Raw genomic sequence first — 21,446 nt, 5'->3', positions numbered from 1 at the left:
TCAATTTTTATGACAAAATAATATTCCATTATGCAAATGTACATTTCTTTAACCTTCCACTGTAGATGGACATTTAGGTTATTTCCATGCCTTGACTATTGTAAATAGTGTTCAATGAACATTTGAGTTCAAGTATCTTTCTGAAGTATGGTTTTTGCAATATATATGCCCAGGAGTGGCATTGCTGGATCTTCTGGTAACTCATTTTTAATTTTCTAAAGAACCTCCATACTGTTCTCTATTAGCTTTACTGTTCTATATTAGCTTTATCAATTTACATCCCCATCAACAACGCAAAAGGGTTCCCTTCTCTCCACGTCCTCTCCAGCATTTATTGTCTATAGATTTTTTGAAGATGGTCATTCTGACCAGTGTAAGGTGATACTGCATTGCAGCTCTGATTTGTATTTCTCTAATAATTAGTTGTTATTAATTTCAAAAATGCTCAGTCACTTAGTCATGTCCAGCTCTTTGTGACACCATGGACTGTTGCCAACCAGGCCCCTCTATCCACAGGATTTTCCAGGCAAGAACACTGGAATGGGTTGCCATTCCCTTCTCCAGGGGATCTACTTGACTCAGGGTTTGAACCCGCATTTCCTGTGTCTCCTGCATTGACAGGTGGATCCTTTATGGCTGGCGCCACCTGGGAAGCCCAATAATAAGTGATGTTGAGCACCTTTTCATGTGTTTTTTGGCCATCCGCTATTCCTCTTTGAAGAAAGATCTATTTAGATAATTTCCCCATTTTTTTTTTGACAAGGTTCTTTGCCTTTTTTAATATATATTGAGCTGTTTATACATTTTGGAGATTAATCCTTTGTCAGTTGCATTGTTTGGAAATATTTCATCCCATCCCATGGGTTACCTTTTTGATTTGTTTATTGTTTCTACTGCCATGAAAAACCTTTTAAGTTTAATTAGGTCCTATTTGTTTATACTTATTTCTATTTTCATTACTCTGGAGGTGAATCCAAAAGGATATTTCTGTAATTTATATCATAGAGTGTTCTCCTTATGTTTTCCTCTATGAGTTTTCTGGCATGCAGTCTTATAATTAAGTCCTTAATCCATTTTGAGTTTATTTTTTGTGTATTGTGTTTGAGAATGTTCTTTTTTAAAATTTATGTATTTTAATTGGAGGCTAATTATTTTACAATATTGTGGTGGGTTTTGCCACATATTGACATGAATCAGCCATGGGTGTACATGTGCTCCACATCCTGAACATACTGCCCACCTCCCTCCCCATCCCATCCTCAGGGTCATCCCAGTGCACCAGCCCTGAGCACCCTGTCTCATGCATCGAACCTGGACTGGCAGCCTGTTTCACATATGATAATATACATGTTTCAATGCTATTTTCTCAAATCATCCCATGCTCGCCTTCTCCCACAGAGTCCAAAAGACTCTTCTATACATCTGTGTCTCTTTTGCTGTCTCACATATAGGGTCATTGTTATCATCTTTCTAAATTCCATATGTATGTGTTACTATACTGTATGGATGTTTTTCTTTCTGACTTACTTCACTCTGTAACTGATATGCAGAATGCATCATGAGAAACGCTGGCTGGATGAAGCACAAGCTGGAATCAAGATTGCTGGGAGAAATATCAATAACCTCTGATATGCAAATGATGCCACCCTTATGGCAGAAAGTGAAGAGGAACTAAAAAAGCCTCTTGATGAAAGTGAAAGAGATGAGTGAAAAAGTTGGCTTAAAGCTCAACATTCAGAAAATGAAGATCATGGCATCTGGTCCCATCACTTCATGGCAAATAGATGGGGAAACAGTGGAAACAGTGACAGACTGTATCTTTTTGGGCTCCAAAATCACTGCAGATGGTGATTGCAGCCATGATATTAAAAGATGCTTACTCCTTGGAAGAAAAGTTTTGACCAACCTAGACAGCATATTAAAAAGCAGACATTACTTTGCCAACAAAGGTCCATCTAGCCAAAGCTATGGTTTTTCCAATAGTCATGTATAAATGTGAGAGTTGGACTATAAAAAAAGCTAAGTGCAGAAGAATTGATGCTTTTGAACTGTGGTGTTGGAGAAGACTCTTGAGAGTCCCCTGGACTGCAAGGAGATCCAACCAGTCCATCCTCAAGGAAATCAGTCCTGAATATTCATTGGAAGGACTGATGCTGAAGCTGAAGCTCCAATACTTTGGCCACCTGATGTGAAGAGCTGACTCATTGGAAAAGACCTGATGCTGGGAAAGATTGAAGGCAGGAGAAGGGAACTAGAGAGGATGAGATGGTTGGACGGCACCACAGACTCAATGGACATGAGTTTGAGTAAACTCAGGGAGTTGGTGATGGACAGGGAGACCTGGCGTGCTGCAGTTCATGGGGTGGCAAAGAGTCAGACATGACTGAGCAAGTGAACTGTACTGAACTGACCTAGTTTATGATGACTGATATAAATACCTAGCCTTAATACATGATCTTCACTCTGATATTTGGTGTCATTATTTTATTTTATCTTATTTCAGCTTTCAATACTGGTTGAAACCTTTAAACTGATGTCATGATTCAGTAATGAGTTGCAACTTGCAGTTTGTAAAATGTTGCTCTATGCAATGTCCACTAGTCCCATAGCTAATCCTCTCTCAAATTTTCTGTAATGTTAATAACTCACATTTCTCTACAGGATTGTGGTTATGGAGAGGGTGGAGATGCATACTGCACAGCCTGCCCTCCCCGCAGATACAAAAGCAGCTGGGGACACCATAGATGTCAGACTTGCATCACCTGTGCTGTTATCAATCGTATCCAGAAGGCCAATTGTACAGCCACCTCTAATGCCATCTGTGGGAACTGTCTGCCCAGGTGAGCCTTCTGTATGAGATCAAGTTCCTCTGGTCCTTCTCTAGCCCTTGGAGGTTTCACTGACCCTTACCTCTCAGAGCCTAGTTGAAGTATTCTAACTGTCCATATAATGATGAGGTTAAGCTCCCATGAGAGCAAAACAGTATCTTCTCAAGATCCTTCTATAAAGTGCCTAGCACACAGTCAGTTATAGATGAGTTGTAAACAGCTTTTTTTATCATGCTGGCATACTTTGCTCAGACCCAAGTTTCAAGGTAAATCTCACTGTAGATCTAAAAAATTAGGAACAGTTGGCATCAAAGCAATGTTTCCTTCTCTTGTGAGACCAGTTCCCCTTTTGGCTATAGGGTTTGATGAATGGGGGAAGAAGTGAGGAGTCTAGAATTATAAGTCAGAAACAGACACAGAGGCAGAGAACTCAAGAGGAGTCAGAATGAGAGATGGCTTCCTAGAAGGCGAGACTCTTAGAAGCTGCCTATGGTTCAAGACAGACCAATCCAAGTACATTGCTTGTTTGATCACCTTGCCATTTCTTATTGTTCTGACCACAGATTCTACCAAAAGACACGTATTGGAGGCCTACAAGATCAAGAATGTATCCCGTGCACAAAACAGACACCCACCTCTGAAGTTCAGTGTGTGTATCCAGTTCTCTTCTCCCCTTTCTTCCCCAATCCATTGGACGACAGCAAAATGGGGTAGTAAAGTCTTCCCCTACCCTCTTCTAATCCTTCCTATAGGGTAGATTGTCAAGGGAATCTGTTACATTTAAATAATAGTTTCACAATATATTTTCTGTGTGACCTTCTAAAAATCATTGGAACTCACTGAACTTCATTTCCCTTATCTGAAAAAAATGTAAGTCATGAAAACTGTTGTTCTTCATACCTTGTGGGATGCTATTTCTAATGAAATAATAGGTTAGAAGCACTTTATAAATTATAACATTTGTACACTTGTGGATTATTTATTTGAAGTTTATAGAAGTCCCTAATGATTAGGAATGGGAACAGGCTGAAGTACTAGGATCTAGTCTGTACCCATATCACTATCCATTTATATGTCTATCATTTGTGTCTATCTACTGTCTATATGTCAACTCACATTTTTTTGAGTGATATCTTTTTAAAGAATTAACTATTTTAATGTTATTTTATTTTAAAATAAAAATATTTTAAATGCAGAAAAATACTAACAAATAAAAATGTTCAGTTATACAGTATCAGTATACAGTTCAGTTCAGTTCAATCACTCAGTCATGTCCGACTCTTTGAGACCCCATGAACTGCAGCATGCCAGGCCTCCCTGTCCATCACCAACTTCCAGATCCACCCAAATTCATGTCCATCGAGTTAGTGATGCCATCCAACCATCTCATCCTCTGTCGTCCCCTTCTTCTCCTGCCCTCAATCTTTCCCAGTATCAGGGGCTTTTCCAACGAGTGAGCTCTTCGCATCAGGTGGCCAAAGTATTGGAGTTTCAGCTTCAACATCAGTCCTTCCAATGAACACCCAGGACTGATCTCCTTTAGAATGGACTGGTTGTATCTCCTTGCAGTTCAAGGGACTCTCAAGAGTCTTCTCCAACACCACAGTTCAAAAGCATCAGTTCTTCCATGGTCAGCTTTCTTTATAGTCCAACTCTCACATCCATACATGACCACTGGAAAACCATAGCCTTGACTAGACAGACCTTTGTTGGCAAAGTAATGTCTCTGCTTTTTAATATGCTGTCTAGGTTGGTACCCCACTCCAGTACACTTGCCTGGAAAATCCCATGGATGGAGGAGCCTGGTAGGCTGCAGTTCATGGGGTCGCTAAGAGTCAGATACGACTGAGCAACTTCACTTTCACTTTTCACTTTCATGCATTGGAGAAGGAAATGGCAACCCACTCCAGTGTTCTTGCCTGGAGAATCCCAGGGACAGGGGAGCCTGGTGGGCTGCCGTCTATAGGGTCGCACAGAGTCGGACACGACTGAAATGACTTAGCTAGGTTGGTCATAATTTTCCTTCCAAGGAGAAAGCGTCTTTTAATTTCATGGCTGCAATCACCATCTGCAGTGATTTTGGAGCCCCCAAAAATAAAGTAGCCACTGTTTCCCCATCTATTTGCCATGAACTGATGAGACTAGATGCCATGATCTTTGTTATCTGAATGTTGAGCTTTAAGCCAACATTTTCGCTTTCCTCTTTCACTTCCATCAAGAGGCTCTTTAGTTCTTCTTCACTTTCTGCCATAAGAGTGGCGTCATCTGCATATCTGAGGTTATTGATATTTTTCCTGGCAATCTTGATTCCAGCTTGTGCTTTCTCCAGCACAGCATTCATGATTTACTCTGCATATAAGTTAAATAGGCAGGGTGACAGTATACAGCCTTGACGTACTCCTTTTCCTATTTGGAACCAGTCTGTTGTTCCATGTCCAGTTCTAACTGTTGCTTCCTGACCTGCACACAGGTTTCTCAAGAGACAAGTCAGGTGGTCTGGTATTCCCATCTCTTTAAGAATTTTCCACAGTTTATTTTGATAAATCTTTAAATCATACATATTTGCTTCAGATATGTTTTAAAACGAAGATTCCACAGGTTAAACGGAGCTCACTTTTCTGTTCTTTCTGAGTTTCAGTCTCTCTTTACCTCCCCAGAGGCAACCAGTAACATGAATTTTATATATCTTGTTGGTAGGATATATTACAGTAACAAACTCCCAAATCTCAATGGTTTAATATAATAAAAGTTTGCTTTTTGCTATGCAAAGGTCTTCTTCCATCTTGTGACTATACCATCAAATTATATGACTTCCAGATTGGTGGGACAGGGTAAAAGATAGAGGAGACAGACATATTAGCAGTTAACTGTTTCAGTCTGCAGGTAACATATATTACTCCCACTCACTGTTCATTGGCCAAAATTACTCTGATGGCCTTACTACAAGGGTATATGGGATATGTAGAGAAGCGTGTGGATAACTGGTGAGCATTATGACTCTGCCATACTCTCCAACCATATTTTGATACATGTAAATACATATATATATTCATAGCCAATATATGCTATTTTAAAATTTTGTAATATTTTGCATAAATGATATCAAACTATATACTCTCCAATTTACTTTTCCCCTCTGGATTATTAAGCAACTTAGCAGCAGTAGCAGCAGCATATAGGTCTTTTATTTCAAATGCTATATAATATTACATTATAGAATTATATCATGATTTATTTATCCTGTGCCCTGATGAACATTTTAGTTTGTTTCTATTTTTCTAGGTTATATAACTAAATATGACATGGAAAGACCATAGGATATGTGAATCTTCAAGTAGCTATACTAATTTATACCATGTCAGCAATAGATTCGAATTCCTCCACTTTGTTCTGTACACTTTTCCTTGCTCTACAAGGGAGTAGAACCAATTTAGCAGCCCTAATTGAGGAAGACCCTAGGGAGAGGGTGCTGGCTTGAGGATGTCCAGACCCAATGTCAGGATGACTACTGACTGCCTATTGTGACTGACCTCCCCCACTTTTTTGTCTCACAGGTGCCTTCCAGCTGAGCTTAGTGAAGGCAGATGTACCCACAGTATCCCCTAAGGAGGCCACACTTGTTGCACTGGTGAGCAGTCTGCTCGTGGTGTTTACCCTGGCCTTCCTGGGGCTCTTCTTCCTCTACTGCAAGCAGTTCTTCAACAGACATTGCCAGCGTGGTAAGGGTAGCTGATTCACATATTACATGAATCAGGAGCAAGTTTCTGACTAGCTGAATAGAGGAATTCTCTGGGATTGAGAGTTAACAGACTTTCCCTACAGTGATGAAAAGCCTCAAAGGTAGACTATCTGGGGGTAGCAATGGGCACAAGACTTCAGAGATAATTGAAGGTGACCCTGTGAGTTTATGGGCCCTGGTTCATTAAGGTACGGGAGTTCATAAAGGACTACAACATTATGGGAAAACCCTTGAGAAAGGCATCTGGAGACCTAGGTTCTAAATCTACCTCTGAATCACTGTGTAATTCCAGATAAGTCATCTAGCTTCTTTCTCCTTAATATTTAAATCTTTCTCCTTAACCTTTAAAATGATAGAGTTGATTTCTAAGTTCTTTTCTAGCTAGTCATTTATACAAATAGGTACAGATTCTGCAGCATGTCAGAAAAGGAGGAAGGCTGGCTGGAATGAGACGTGACTATAATTAAAGTGAGTGAGGTCTCAGGCAATGGTTGTCAGTACAGTGATATACCAGATGTGAGTAACAGAGTTCAGTGTCCAGAGGAATTGACAAAATTAGACATTTTTTCTCAGATACTAATGATACCCAAAGAGGTCTGGCCCAGCACATAGGAGATTTAAAGTCAGGAATAACATCATGATCTGTTTTCAGCACAAGTCCAGCCATTAGCCAAGAATGTGGGACAGAAAGTCCAGGTCACTGAGGGCAAATATGGGGGAGGGGGGATGGTGGCTGGCCAAAACCAAACAAGGGGTTAAATTTTTAATCAAGAGTACTGAGTCTTGGTGTATCTTCAGTGCCCTCAAGGGAGCTGAGAGCTAAACAGAAACACCAAAATAGGAACCCAGGCTAGTAAATGGAGTTGACTTAGTAAGGGAAGACATATTCTAATAGATATACAGATGCTTAGGACTCCTCATCAGTCTACTAGATATTGAATCCAAAGCAACACTACTTTTTTCAACCTCTCTGTGTAAAGATTCTGCTTATATAGACCTGCCTTTAACAGGTTCAGATCTAGGGCCTGCTACATGATTTTCAAAAAGACTAGCAGATATGTTTGACTCTACCATTTAAGTGGAGATAAATCTAGAATTTCAAGGGATGCAGGGCACAAGGGGAACACTATTATCCCTTTGTGGTTGAGTCGCTAAGTCGTGTCCAACTCTTGCAACCCCATGGACTGTAGCCTGCCAGATTCCTCTGTCCATGGGATTCTCCAAGAAAGAATACTGGAGTGGGTTGCCATTTCCTTATTATCCCTTTATGACCCTTCTAAAACTCTGCTTCCCTCACCTCTACTCTCTGATGTCTCCCAGAACATTGTAGCTCAGGGTGAACCATCTTGTCTCTGACTTTGGAGGCCAGTTTTTCAGATAAGAGCAGTTGACCAGTCCCTGGGCATAGGCAATGAAACATGTTGGCTCCAGGGCCCAGAAGGAAGAAGATAAAGCAACATTTGAGAGCTGCCTGTTTCCCTCCCCCTGCCTTAGGAGAGGAGAAATAAATAACCTTTCTCAGCACCTTCTCTGTCTTCAAAATAATAATGCAGTATGCTTCTCTGAGAATATGAGGGCAGGTAGCTCCTTCATGGTCTCCATAGGGGAAATAGGGTAAGACATTTTCTCATTTGGGGAAGGTGCTTATAAGAAGTCACTGACTTTTATGCATACTGGACTTGTATAGGTGAGATTAATATGTGAATTGGATCCAACATAAGGTACAATAGAGAGGAGTAAGAATTGTGACAAACTGAATAGTTCATCCCCTGTCTAAAGGGAATCTACTACCTACCCAGCTTTAGCTGTTTATTACAATGTAAGAATATTCAATGTTTCAAAACCTGAATTTTCAAGAGAAGCCAAGAATCTAAATTTTTGTATGAAACAGTGTTCAGTTCTAGCAATGAGTTGTAATTAAAAGCAACCAAAGCCACAATGCAGGGGTCAAACAAACACACATCCCATAGGCTCTTAGTTTGTAACCTGATGTTGAATCGGGTTTATGCATGAAAGGCATATTAATTTTCTATCACTTCTATAGTAAATTCAGTTCAGTTTAGTCGCTTGGTCTTGTCTGACTGTTTGCAACCCCATGAGTCACAGCATGCCAGGCCTCCCTGTCCATCACCTACTCCCGGAGTTTACCCAAACTCATGTCCATCGAGTCGGTGATGCCATCCAGCCATCTCATCCTTTGTCGTCCCCTTCTCCTCCTGCCCCCAATCCCTCCCAGCATCAGAGTCTTTTCCAATGAGTCACCTCTTCGCATGAGGTGGCCAAAGTATTGCAAAGTTAATAGCTTAAAATAACACTCATTTATTATCTGACCATTTCCATAGATCAGAAGCTTTGTAAGCTTGGCTGGATCTCCACTTAGAGTCTAACGAGGCTGAAATCAAGGTGTTGCCAAGGCTATATCCCTTTCTGGAGGCTTCAGAAGATAATCTAATTCCTGAATCATTCAGAAAGATAGAAAAATTCAGTTCCTTGCAGTTATAGGGCTGAGGTCCCATTTCCTTGCTGAGGGCCAGTCCTGGTTTCTATATACCACCTGCTTTTTGGCTTACGACCCCTTCTCATTTTCAAAACTAGCAATGGTGGTCAAGTCCTTTTCATTTCACATATTCCCTTCATAAGGACACATGTGATTACATTAGGCCCACTTGGGAAATCCAGGATAATCTACCTAGTTTAAGGTCCATAATCTTAATTCCACCTGAAAATTGCCTTTTGCCGTATAACACAACATATACACAGCAATAGCACCAGGAAATAAAGCTCATTGCCAGATCTAGAGCAGAGATTGTTAAACTCCTGCTTCCCACAAAGGATTCTCTTTCTCTGGAGAAATTCCTTTTTCCCTGATCCACCACCAGGTAGCCTCAATCTGATACCCCAATGTAAATGTGTTTCTCAACTATGTCATCTTAGCCTGGTGCTATGTGCTCTGATTCCCAGGGATGGGAAGGAGTGCACTAGTTCCCAGATATTTCCCAATTTTGTGCTCAGGACCAGCTGCTCCACTGAGAGTAGCCCCTACTTTTGGCTTCCTCTCACCCAGTGGCTTTCTGTTTCAAGTTGCAGGAGGTTCACTGCAGTATGAGGCTGGCAAGACAGCAGAGGAGGAATCTCTCTTCCCCATACCACCTGCCCAGAAGACCAGCCCTGAGTCCCCACTGAGTGAAAGCATATTTGAGACCCAGCCACTTAATTCCATCCTAGATGACAACGGCAGCTCAACTCATGGCTTCCCCATACAAGAATCTTTTACCTTGGCCTCCTGTGCCTCAGAGAGCCACTCCCACTGGGTCCACACTCCCGTTGAATGCACAGAGCTGGACCTGCGAAAGTTTTCCAGTTCTGCTTCCTATACTAGAGCTGAGACCTTAGAAGGAAATCCAGCTGAAAGCTCTGGAGACAGGCCGGAGCTCACTGTGCTCTTTGAAGTCCTCAGCCCTTAACTCTACTGAGGTAAGCTGGAAAGGTAAGACAGAAAGGCCAGAAACTGGGGACCATCCCCAGAGGAATTATCCCCTGGAGTTCAGTAGGGCTAGGGGTAGAGGAACAGCAAGCTAAGAACACTGGTGGATGGAGGGACAACAATGGTAATGCTAATTATTTTGAGCCAGTCATTCATACATCACAGATCTGGGCCTATAGTTTTCAAGGAACTGGCCAGATTGACATAATAACAATTTTGATATCCTGGCCTTTTGCAAGCTTTCTTGGGGCCCTACTGTCTAATAGTTATATTCAGTTATCTCCCATCATGTGTTCAAGCATCAAGGTACAGTGGGAAAATACAAAAACCTCAGTATCTGTCAGTCCTATATTTCAAATCTACCTCTATTCCTTAATAGCTGTGTGAACCTTGTATAAATTCCTTCACCTCTCTGAGTCTCAGGTCCTTAATCTGTGAAAAATAAGAAATACTATTCACCTTATAGTGAGAGGTGAGTGAGAAATGGCATGTGCAAGTGCCTTTTACAGTGTCTAATTCATTAGAGGTATTTAAACCATGTGAGTTTTTCTTTCCCTTCCTTGCTCCCAGTCACAATTTATGTATCCTTACATATACACTACAGTCACCTGGTCTTCATAACATCCCTTTGTGGTAAGCAGTTCAAGGTTTGTTAGCCTCATTTTATAGAGGCAAGACCTGAGACACAGAGAAGAGAAATGATTTGCTCAAAGTCACAGAGCATTTCAGTGGCAGAACTGAGCTGAAGCCTAGGTTTTAAAGCTCCAATTCAGAGCTTGTCCAATTCAATCGATGTGACTATTCCATGGCCAATGTTGCTTTCTCAAAAGCTTAAGGAAGTAACAAGGGACAATATGAAGCATGAGAGTGGACTCTTGTTTTTCAACTAACCAACTACTTTCACCACCCATTTCAATATTTCTCCTAAGCTATGATGGTGTCCAGATTCCCCGTTGACTACCCCTCCCTATATCTTACCTAAGAAAATGTAAACAATATGTAGGTGAAAGCCAAGACTGCTACTAAGGTCAGTCTAGATACCTTCAAGGTCATATAGTCCAACCTCCCTTCCAAGTCCTTCAATCCATGCTTGAGTCGCTTTTATAATATCCCCACAAAGTATTGGTGTCACCCTTGCTCACATACTTACAATGTCAGGAAGCTATACTCATCAATGTGTATTGTTGCTATGACTGATGGATTTGAGCTCAATGTAAAGAAAAACTTTCTTTCTCTCTACAGTAGCCAACCCTGGGTCCTGCTCTTCTCCTTGGGCCACACAGACTTCATCTGCTTCCTGTGTCATGAGATAGCCCTGAAGAAGTCTAAAGAGAGCTTCTCCTGTCTGGAAAGTACCACTTTGATTCATTTAAAGTATGGGGTACTTAAAACTGAATCCAGTTTCATGTGAAATTGTCTTACCAATGTAGAGTAAGATAGAATTGTCAAGTCATCACCTCAAACAGGTGACATTTTTCTGCTATTGTACCCTAACCACTGGCCTAAACTATTTTTTGAAGGATGGAGAGAAGAAGCAGCTAATGAGATTGCCCCATTGGTTTCTAACTTGCTCTACTCCCTCCCTAGGTCTCTTGGGCTCCTGGCAGCCCAATCATTCTCTCTGGACTCTCCTGCCTTGTTCTTAAACCACAACAGCAGCAAGGGCATGGGATATGATATCTACAACAACCTGTACTCTACAGACAGAGCACATCCTATCTCATCCTACCAAAGGATTGATTCTTCATCATTTTCCCAAGACTGACCAGCAGCATTTCTTGCTTTCCTATCCTAGGTAGCCTAGAAAGCCAGATTACCCAGTCATGGGACTACCAGACATGTTCCTAGCTCATCTTGATTATAGACAGGGGGAGAATAGATGGCAATGAATGGGGTAGAGTTTTACTGCCTGCCTTTTTGGTCAGGTGAACCTAAAGGAGGAGCCTCTCAGTATCCTATTGATACATTTGCCTTGTACTTTAGGGACAAAATCAAACTTTTCCTCTTCAGCTACTCTGCACTGCACTCCTCCCCAGTACACACACACACACCCACACATACACACACAAACACCTACACACATGTTAGGAGGGGTGTGAAACCTCAGTTCCCCACACATCTCTTAGACTGCTGTGGCTGTGACAATCACAGAGCTAATCCCTTTGCCCCCCGGTGTTTTCCTTTCCACCTACAGGTTTCTTAACTTCTTTAGTGGGGATCCAACTCCGTTTATTTTTTACCTTTAAAATGGTACTTCCTAAAGTTCCTTTTATCTTATTTCTCTTCTTTTCTTGCCTCTTTTGTCCCTTCATGGTGCCTGATCTTCTTAAGCCCAAGGCTGAGTCTCTACATTCCCAGGGCCAAACTCAGAGCTCAGAGCATTGGTCTTTAGGGTGACTGTGAAGTCCCTGAGCTCTAGGGGAGACACTTAAGATGTTGGGTTTTCATTAAAGCCTGCCCTAGGACCTCTCAGGAAACATTGGTGCTTTCTTAGTTTAGAGAAAACCAACCAATTTCTAAGCCTTTACGACCAGTTTCACACGCTTCTTAGAATAAAGCAAAACTGCTCCCTTCATGGCTGATGCCACAGGGTAGGTTGGAACATCGAGGCTCAGGTGTAGGCACCATGTATTGTTTTTAAGTCTCCCTTATGTCCACAATAGGCCAATTAGGCTGACATCTACTCCCTCACATAGGTCAAATTGCCCAGATGAATAGAGAAACTATTTTATTTGCTTGGTATTAATAGCAGCCTATATAGTCCAGCATACCCAGAAGAGAGCTATACAAAATATATCTTAGTGACCTGGATAACCACGATGGTGTGGTCACTCACCCAGAGCCAGTATGAAGTATGGAGTATGAAGTTAAGTGGGCCCTAGGAAGCACTGCTGTCAATAAAGCTAGTGGAGGTGATGGAATTCCAGCAGAGCTATTTAAATTCCTAAAAGTTGATGCTATCAAAGTGCTGCACTCAATACGTCAGCAAATTTGGAAAACCCAGCGGTGGCCACAGGACTGGAAAAGGTCAATCCTCATCCAAATTTTCAAGAAGGGCAGTACAAAAGAATGTTAAAACCACCAGACAGTTGCACTCATCTCCCATGCTAGTAAGGTTATGCTCAAAATCCTTCGTGCTAAGCTTCAGCATTACATTAACTGAGAATTTCCAGATGTCCAAGCTGCATTTAGAAAAGGCAGAGGAATCAGAGACCAAATCGCCAACATTCACTGATCATAGAGAAAGCAAGGTAATTCCAGAAAAACATCTGCCTCTGTTTCATCTACTACACTAAAGCCTTTGACTGTGTGGAGCATAACAAACTGTGGAAAGCTCTTAGAGAGATCTTATCTGTCTCTGAGAAACGTATATGCTAGTTAAGAAGCAACAGTTAGAACCTTATACGGAACAACTGCCATAAGGGTGGTGTCATCTGCATATCTGAGGTTATTGATACTTTTCCCAGCAATCTTGATTCCAGTTTGTGCTTCATCCAGCCCAGCATTTCTCATGATGTACTCTGCATATAAGTTAAATAAGCAGAATGACAATATACAACCTTGACGTACTCTTCCCAATTTGGAACCAGTCCATTGTTCCATGTTCAGTTCTAACTGTTGCTTCTTGACCTGCATACGACTTTCTTAGGAGGCAAGTAATGTGATCTGGTATTCCCATTTCTTTAAGAATTCCCCACAGTTTCCTGTGATTCACACAGACAAAGGCTTTGGAGTAGTCAATGAAGCATAAGTAGATGTTTTTCTGAAATTCTCTTGATCCAACAGATGTTGGCAATGTGATCTCTGGTTCTTCTGCCTTTTCTAAATCCACCTTGAACATCTGGGAGTTCTTGGTTCACATACTGTTGAAGCCCAGCATAGAGAATTTTGAGCATTACTCTGCTAGCATGTGAAATGAGTGCAATTTTGCAGTAGTTTGAACATTCTTTTGCATTGCCTTTCTTTGGGATTGGAATGAAAACTGACCTTTTCCAGTCCTGTGTCCACTGCTGGGTTTTCCAAATTTACTGGGATATTGAGTGTAGCACTTTAACACCATCCTTATGGCAGAAAACAAAGAGAAACTAAAGAGCCTCTTGATGAAGGCGAAAGGAGAGTGAAAAAGCTAGCTTAAAACTCAACATTCAAAAAACAAAGATCATGGCATCTGGTCCCAGCACTTCATGGCAAATAGATGGGGAAACAATGAAAACAGTGACAGACTTTATTTTCTAGGACTCCAAAATCCCTGCAGACGATGACTGTAGCCATGACATTAAAAAATGCTTCCACCTTTGAAGAATAGCTATGACCAACCTAGACAGCATATTAAAAAGTAGAGACATTACTTTGCCAACAAAGGTCCGTCTAGTCAAGGCTATGGTTTTTCCACTGGTCATGTATGGATGTGAGAGTTGGACTATAAAGAAAGCTGACCATGGAAGAATTGATGCTTTTGAACTGTGGTGTTGGAGAAGATTCTTGAGAGTCCCTTGGACTGCAAGGAGATCCAACCAGTCCATCCTAAAGGAGATCAGTCCTGGATGTTCATTGGAAGGACTGATGTTGAAGCTGAGACTCCAATACTTTGGCCACCTGATACAAAGAGTTGACTCATTTGAAAAGACCCTGATGATGGGGAAGATTGAGGGCAGGAAGAGAAGGGGATGACAGAGGATGAGATGATTGGATGGCATCACCAACTCAATGGACATGAGTTTGGGTAAACTCCAGAAGTTGGTTATGGACAGGGAGGCCTGGTGTGCTGCAGTTCATGGGGTCTCAAAGAGTTGGACATGACTGAGCAACTGAACTGAACTGAAGGCCAAGATTACCATCCCCAGTTTGCATATGATGAAGCTGAGGCTCAGAGATGAAAGGTGACTGACCTTAGCATAATTTTTAAAGCCAGGGGTCTCTCCAGTATCTTGAAATTTTCATTTTGTAGAAATGTTTGCAGTAGTAGTTTTCTGGCATATCTGTTCCAGAAAACAACTCTTTGGGGAAGGAAAATGGGTGGGGGCCAAATAAGGCCCTTATGCCTGAATATATTAAGGTAATATCCATGCCCACAATACTAGGCCTATTCTCTTTGCTTCCCATCAGCTCCCCTACTCCCACCCTATATCCAGCCTGGATGTATATTCTCTGCCATACTCCCACCCTATATCCAGCCTGGATGTATATTCTCTGCCAGTGGAAAGGTAAGAGACTTTCCATCAGCACTATCTCTCAAGAGATTGAAAAGTGAGAAGAGCTGTAAGGTCAGACAAGACTCCATCTGTCTATCTTACCTCATTTTCCCCTGGGGGATAAGAGAGAAAGGAGAAAGGTTGACACCAGTAGAAGCGTACACCCTACTTGTCCTTCCTACCCTCCTGTGTTCAATTTAAGAGTCTCAGATCTTAGTTTTGGCAGTGACTTGAGTCTTCAACTTTATTTCAAGGTGGGAGAGGGCAAATATCCCATCTTTAAAAGCCTCTCCCAGATAGATTGCAGATATTTGAAAAAAAAAATCGTCTATTATAATGCTTTAATGCTTTATATTGTAAAAAAAAAAAAAAGTTCTTTCATACATTATACCTGTCTTAAAGATGAGGAACCTGAGTTCAAGACAGGAATAGTAACTTACTCAAAGCAATTCATATTTGGGAAAGGCAGCCTGCTCCACATTCCCATCCCCAGACCAAAGTATGGATTCCATGGCTGAGAACAGAGCCCAGGGAAGGTCAGGTAAATCAGAAATTTCTCTTGACTATGGCAGAAGGGCTTCCCTGGTGGCTCAATCCATAAAGAATTCACCTAAGATTCAGGAGACCCAGGGTTGATCCCTGGGTCAGGAAGATATCCTGGAGAAGGAAATGGCAATGCACTCCAGTATTCTTGCCTGGGAAGTCCCATGGACAGAGGAGCCTGGGGGGGGTGCAAGCCATGGGGTCACAAAGAGTCAGACATGACTCAGTGACTAAACCACTACCACCATGGCAGGACAGACAGAGGTGTCGGAAGGCACTGGTTGTTTCTATCCACTAGACATTGCCTAAATAACCTTTAAAAGATCATTAAGGACCATAGGGAAGAGACTTTGGATGGTGAGTAAAGCAGTTCATTTCCACCACCAGAAAAAGCAGCTGGCTCCATAATCTAAGTTGTGGAGGCAGCAGCATAGTCTTCTATTGAAAAATAGCACATGGCTTTATCTGCATCCAGGATGGACAGGGTTTCTTTTCTTTTTTGCTTTACTCTCCGCATAGCTCTTACCGCCTATGGCCTACAAGTTTTCCCCTCCCTTCTTCCAAGTCACTTTAGACTCATCACACTCCTTGAGTCAGCTGGACTGTCTTATGCATGTTTGAAGAGTGATGGTCCTGTGTTGCAACATAGGGCATGGCAAATATTTTCCCTGTGAGTCTCCCGAGCCTCACACTTTATTTGAAGTCCTATAACTCCCTGCCTCCAACAGGGAGCATGGTGGGAATTTGCCTTCTTGGAACCTTACAGAACATTTAGGAGCCAAAGTGACCGTCCCTCTTGGGCCTGAATTCCTCAAAGTACCCCCTAGCAGACCTCCAAAGATACCCTCCAACATACTTAGGGGTAGCTGAGTGGGGAGAGGAAAGAAGACCTACTGCCTCTTCCTATTGACATGTCAGTTGGATCTCAGATTTCTCATCATTCCTTCCTGTTTGATTCCTTCAGAATTATGCTTTTCCTTTAATTCCTACCTATATATCTCATGGGAGAAATATCAATAACCTCAGATATGCAGATGACACCACCTTTATTGTGGAAAGCAAAGAAACTGAAGAGCCTCATGATGAAAGTGAAAGAAGAGAGTGAAAAAGCTGATTTAAAACTCAAAATTCAAAAAAGGAAGATCATGGCATCCAGTTCCATTACTTCACGGAAAATTGATGGGGAAACAATAGAAACAATGACAGACTTTATTTTCTTGGGCTCAAAAATCACTGCAGATGGTGGCTGCAGCCATGAAATTAAGAGATGCTTGCTCCTTGGAAGAAAAACTATGACCAATTTAGACAGCATATTAAAAAGCAGAGATACTACTTTGCCAACAAAGATCCTTATAGTCAAAGCTATGGTTTTTCCAGTAGTTATGTATGGATGTGAGAGTTGAACCATAAAGTAAGCTGAGCACCAAAGAATTTATCCTTTTGAACTGTGGTATTGGAGAAGACTCTTGAGAGTCCCTTGGGCATCAGGGACATCAAACCATTCAATTATGAAGGAAATCAATCCTAAATATTCATTGAAAGGACTGATGCTGAAGCTGAAGCTCCAATACTTTGGCCACCTGATGCGAAGAACTGACTCATTATAAAAGACCCTGATCCTGAGAAAGATTGAAGGTGGGAGGAGAAGGGGATGACAGAGAATGAGATGGTTGGATGGCATCACCGACTCGATAGACATGAGTTTGAGCAAGCTCTGGGAGTTTGTAATAGACTGGTGTGCTGCAGTCCATGGGGTCATAAAGAGTAGGACATGACTGAGCAACTGAACTGAACTTATATATCTCATGACCATGATGTAATAAGTAACTTGGAGGCTGTATTCTTCTGTATTATGTTTGTTTGTTTGTTTGTTTGTTTGTTTTGAGTCCTGTACAGCTAATTCTTGTCCCACAATTACTTGGTGGTTAATTAAATACATTAAACAGCATGCGCACTTCAATAGGTCCTAGCACTGGCAAATGAATGCTCTCTACAACAGGACTTCTGCTTTCAAGGTTTTATTAAATGTATCGTAGGGAACAGTTCATCTACAAACACTGATTAAGGGTTCCCAGGGCAACCTACTAGTCAAGGTTCTAAAAAGCACCTAGGAAAAAATTAAAAGTTCCCATTGTACTGCACTGGGGATTAGAAGCAATTGAATTGCAAGCCTGCATCAAGCAGCCTGACCTAACACAGGTATTGGCAAATATGTGTGAGCCAAGGGTTTAGGTCTTGACTTTTAAGTTCTCTGTTGTTCTCTTTCTGGGACAGTTTATTCTTATCTCACTGACTCTAATTAGCCATGTCTGGAACTTCTGGCAAGGCAAGAACCAGTATCCAAATTGAAGATGATTCAGCTTGAGGAGGTCTTAGGTGTTCAAAAGTCACCATTTGTATTGCCATGGTTCAAGTCTAATATTGCTGCATCTATGGGAAAGGTAGTGATTGTGTCATAATTATATTAACAATAATATAATGATAAAATATTACAGCCAGCTGTCTTCACTGTGCCTGCTCTAGACTATAATTGACAAAGCTCTTTTATATTTATGGTCTCATTTCATCCTCACAATCCCATGAATAGGGTGTTATAATATTCCTTTTGAAGAAGAGAAAAACAGCTTATATTAGATATGTCACTTGCCAGTCTAACCTAAGTCTCTTGATCCCTAGACCAGGGCTTTCTCCACTGTTTACCCCTAACAATTTCACTTTAACAATTGCTTTAACATGGTACAGTTACCATAGTGACACTGAGGGCAACATTGCAGGAAAAAAACCAGCAGCCATGTAGCAAAATTGCCCAATGGTATATCCTTAAACACAACCACTACAAAGCTCATTGTAAGCTCCATCCAATACAAGAAACTTTCTGGCTAGAATACACAACCCAGAATAACTTCTTAGCAATGGCCTTTTCTGTACCAATTAAGACACCAGCCTTTGTTGCCAAGCTTACCTCAGTACATGGGTATGCCAATCAGGAGTAAGGTCCTCATGGTATGAACATTGTGTGATCATCCCAAGTCATACCCAGAATCACCTTGGTTCTAGGAGAGTTCAGGATGAGGACACATGTATGCCTGTGGCTGATTCATGTTGATGTATGGCAAAAAACACCACAATATCATAAAGTAATTATCCTCCAATTAAATAAGTTAATTTTAAAAATTTGCAGTTGGCAATTGAACTAGGGAAATGTTTTACTTTGCTTTTTAAGACATCTTGAGTAGAGGTGAGGTGAAGGATGCTTTTCTTCTTTATAATTACTGCTTATAGTGAAGTCACTCAGTCGTGTCTGACTTCTTGCAACCCCATGGACTGCAGCACACCAGGCTCCTCCGTCCAGTCCATGGAGTTTTCCAGGCAAGAATACTGGAAGGGGTTGCCATTTTCTTCTCCATAATTGCTGCTTGGCCATGGCAAATGTCACACTCAAGTTTTTGTTCCTGGGGAGTGCTTTTAAAGATTTCATTGCTCTTAAAGTACAGGTATCTTTGAATGCCTTGCTTTCATATATCTTTTCTATTTGGGTAATATTTGTTAGTGGAAGCACAAAAAACATGTGACGGAAACATTTTCAACATGCCCCTAAGATTAGATAATAATTGAGTTGTCTCTATTTGAACTAGCAAAAGAAAATTGTTGTTTGTAAGGGAGGGGAGGTATTTGCTGGGGATGAGTTTACTTTTTTGGTTTAGTATTTTCTTCTTTGTATACTTAGATTTGAATTTTGACAGAAAGGAGCCTAGGAGAGCAGCTTTCTCCTTCCAAGTTCTCAGACTCAGGCTCAGTAAGAGTGTCAATACCGTAGCACCCTCTCCAAAACGCAAACCCCTACTGTACTGGGAAGATAATTTCTTATGCATGTAACACCCTGCTAACCTCACTACCAAGGTCTCTGGTGTTTTACATTGAATGTAGGTAAATTTCAATTACTTTTATTATCCTAAATTGGTTATTTGGAGACATTTTGTTGAATCTTGAGCCTTATATATGTGGTAGCTATTGCCAGAATGTTTTATTTCTGATGCTCTGGAGATATTTCATATTAGCCAATAAAGAAAAATGCATCCAAAAACCTTGTTTATTCCTCTACTTTCAAATAACAAAGGTGCCTCCCTTGGCTGGTGTGTCTTTGCTCAGTGAGTATAGCAATGAAACATATTTCTTATCAGTGGATCCAGCATCACGGGTAGTGGGATTCACTGAATTGCCACCCAAGAGATCTGGGTGATAATCCAAGTTTTCCTTCAATATTTCTTAATTGCTTATGGCATCTGTCTTTTTTGTAAGCTACAGATCTACTAAAATTTTTTGTGTGCTAAACTAATACTTCTTAAAACAGGGTTCCATTCTAAGAGGACTATGCACATGTCTTGTGAGGTCTGCAAAATGTCTGAGTTTGTATGTTTTTTTCATTTTGATCATAGCACTTTTTAAAGCATAGAAGCATATTATCTTTAGACTATCCAGATTATTATCTCTTAGAAGTACTACCTGGCAATTTTAGAGTCTGTTTACAATCTCAATGAATTTAAATAACCACCTATATGCAGGTCAGGAAGCAACAGTTAGAACTGGACATGGAACAACAGACTGGTTCCAAATAGAAAAGGAGTACATCAAGGCTGTATATTGTCATGCTGCTTATTTAACTTATGTGCAGAGTACATCATGAGAAACGCTGGGCTGGAAGAAGCACAAGCTGGAATCAAGATTGCCATGAGAAATATCAATAATCTCAGATACGCAGATGACACCACCCTTATGGCAGAAAGTGAAGAGGAACTAAAAAAGCTTCTTGATGAAAGTGAAAGAGATGAGTGAAAAAGTTGGCTTAAAGCTCAACATTCAGAAAATGAAGATCATGGCATCTGGTCCCATCACTTCATGGGAAATAGATTGGGAAACAGTGGAAATAGTGTCAGACTTTATTTTGGGGGGCTCCAAAATCACTGCAGATGGTGATTGCAGCCATGAAATTAAAAGACACTTACTCCTTGGAAGGAAAGTTATGACCAACCTAGATAGCATATTCAAAAGCAGATACATTACTTTGCCGACTAAGGTCCGTCTATTCAAGGCTATGGTTTTTCCTGTGGTCATGTATGGATGTGAGAGTTGGACTGTGAAGAAGGCTGAGCACTGAAGAATTGATGCTTTTGAACTGCGGTGTTGGAGAAGACTGTTGAGAGTCCCTTGAACTGCAAGGAGATCCAACCAGTCCATTCTGAAGGAGATCAGCTGTGGGATTTCTTTGAATGGAATGATGCTGAAGCTGAAACTCCGCCTCATGAGACGAGTTGACTCATTGAAAAAGACTCTGATGCTGGGAGGTATTGGGAACAGGAGAAGGGGATGACAGAGGATGAGATGGCTGGATGGCATCACTGACTCAATGGACGTGAGTCTGAGTGAACTCCGGGAGCTGGTGATGGACAGGGAGGCCTGGCATGCTGCGATTCATGGATTCGCAAAGAGTTGGACACAACTGAGAGACTGAACTGAACTGACTGAAAGAGATACTATTTAACTTTCAATTCTGTGTTTTACTATAATCTTATTCAAGACCTAGAGTAATCTAAGTTTCTCCCATATTTAATATGCTAACAACACATGTTGGCAAGGATGTGGAAAATGGGAAAGCCCATACG

The 21,446-nt window shown here is 41.2% G+C and overlaps 1 protein-coding gene across 1 annotated transcript in view; it reads left to right on the top strand.

Moving 5' to 3' along the window:
* The window catches only part of EDA2R (ectodysplasin A2 receptor), a 103,240-nt gene extending 83,370 nt beyond the window's left edge, over window positions 1–19,870 (top strand). Inside the window, exons 3-7 of the mRNA XM_012106827.5 lie at window positions 2,662–2,840; window positions 3,392–3,477; window positions 6,383–6,547; window positions 9,649–10,041; window positions 11,294–19,870. Of these exons, the coding sequence (XP_011962217.1) occupies window positions 2,662–2,840; window positions 3,392–3,477; window positions 6,383–6,547; window positions 9,649–10,031 (813 nt within the window). The 3' untranslated portion in view covers window positions 10,032–10,041; window positions 11,294–19,870. The remainder of the gene's footprint in view (window positions 1–2,661; window positions 2,841–3,391; window positions 3,478–6,382; window positions 6,548–9,648; window positions 10,042–11,293) is intronic.
* Window positions 19,871–21,446: the final 1,576 nt, after the last annotated feature.

Source organism: Ovis aries, chromosome X, assembly GCF_016772045.2.
Source record: "Ovis aries strain OAR_USU_Benz2616 breed Rambouillet chromosome X, ARS-UI_Ramb_v3.0, whole genome shotgun sequence".
Taxonomy (NCBI): domain Eukaryota; kingdom Metazoa; phylum Chordata; class Mammalia; order Artiodactyla; family Bovidae; genus Ovis; species Ovis aries.
This window is presented reverse-complemented; position numbering and strand designations above follow the sequence as displayed.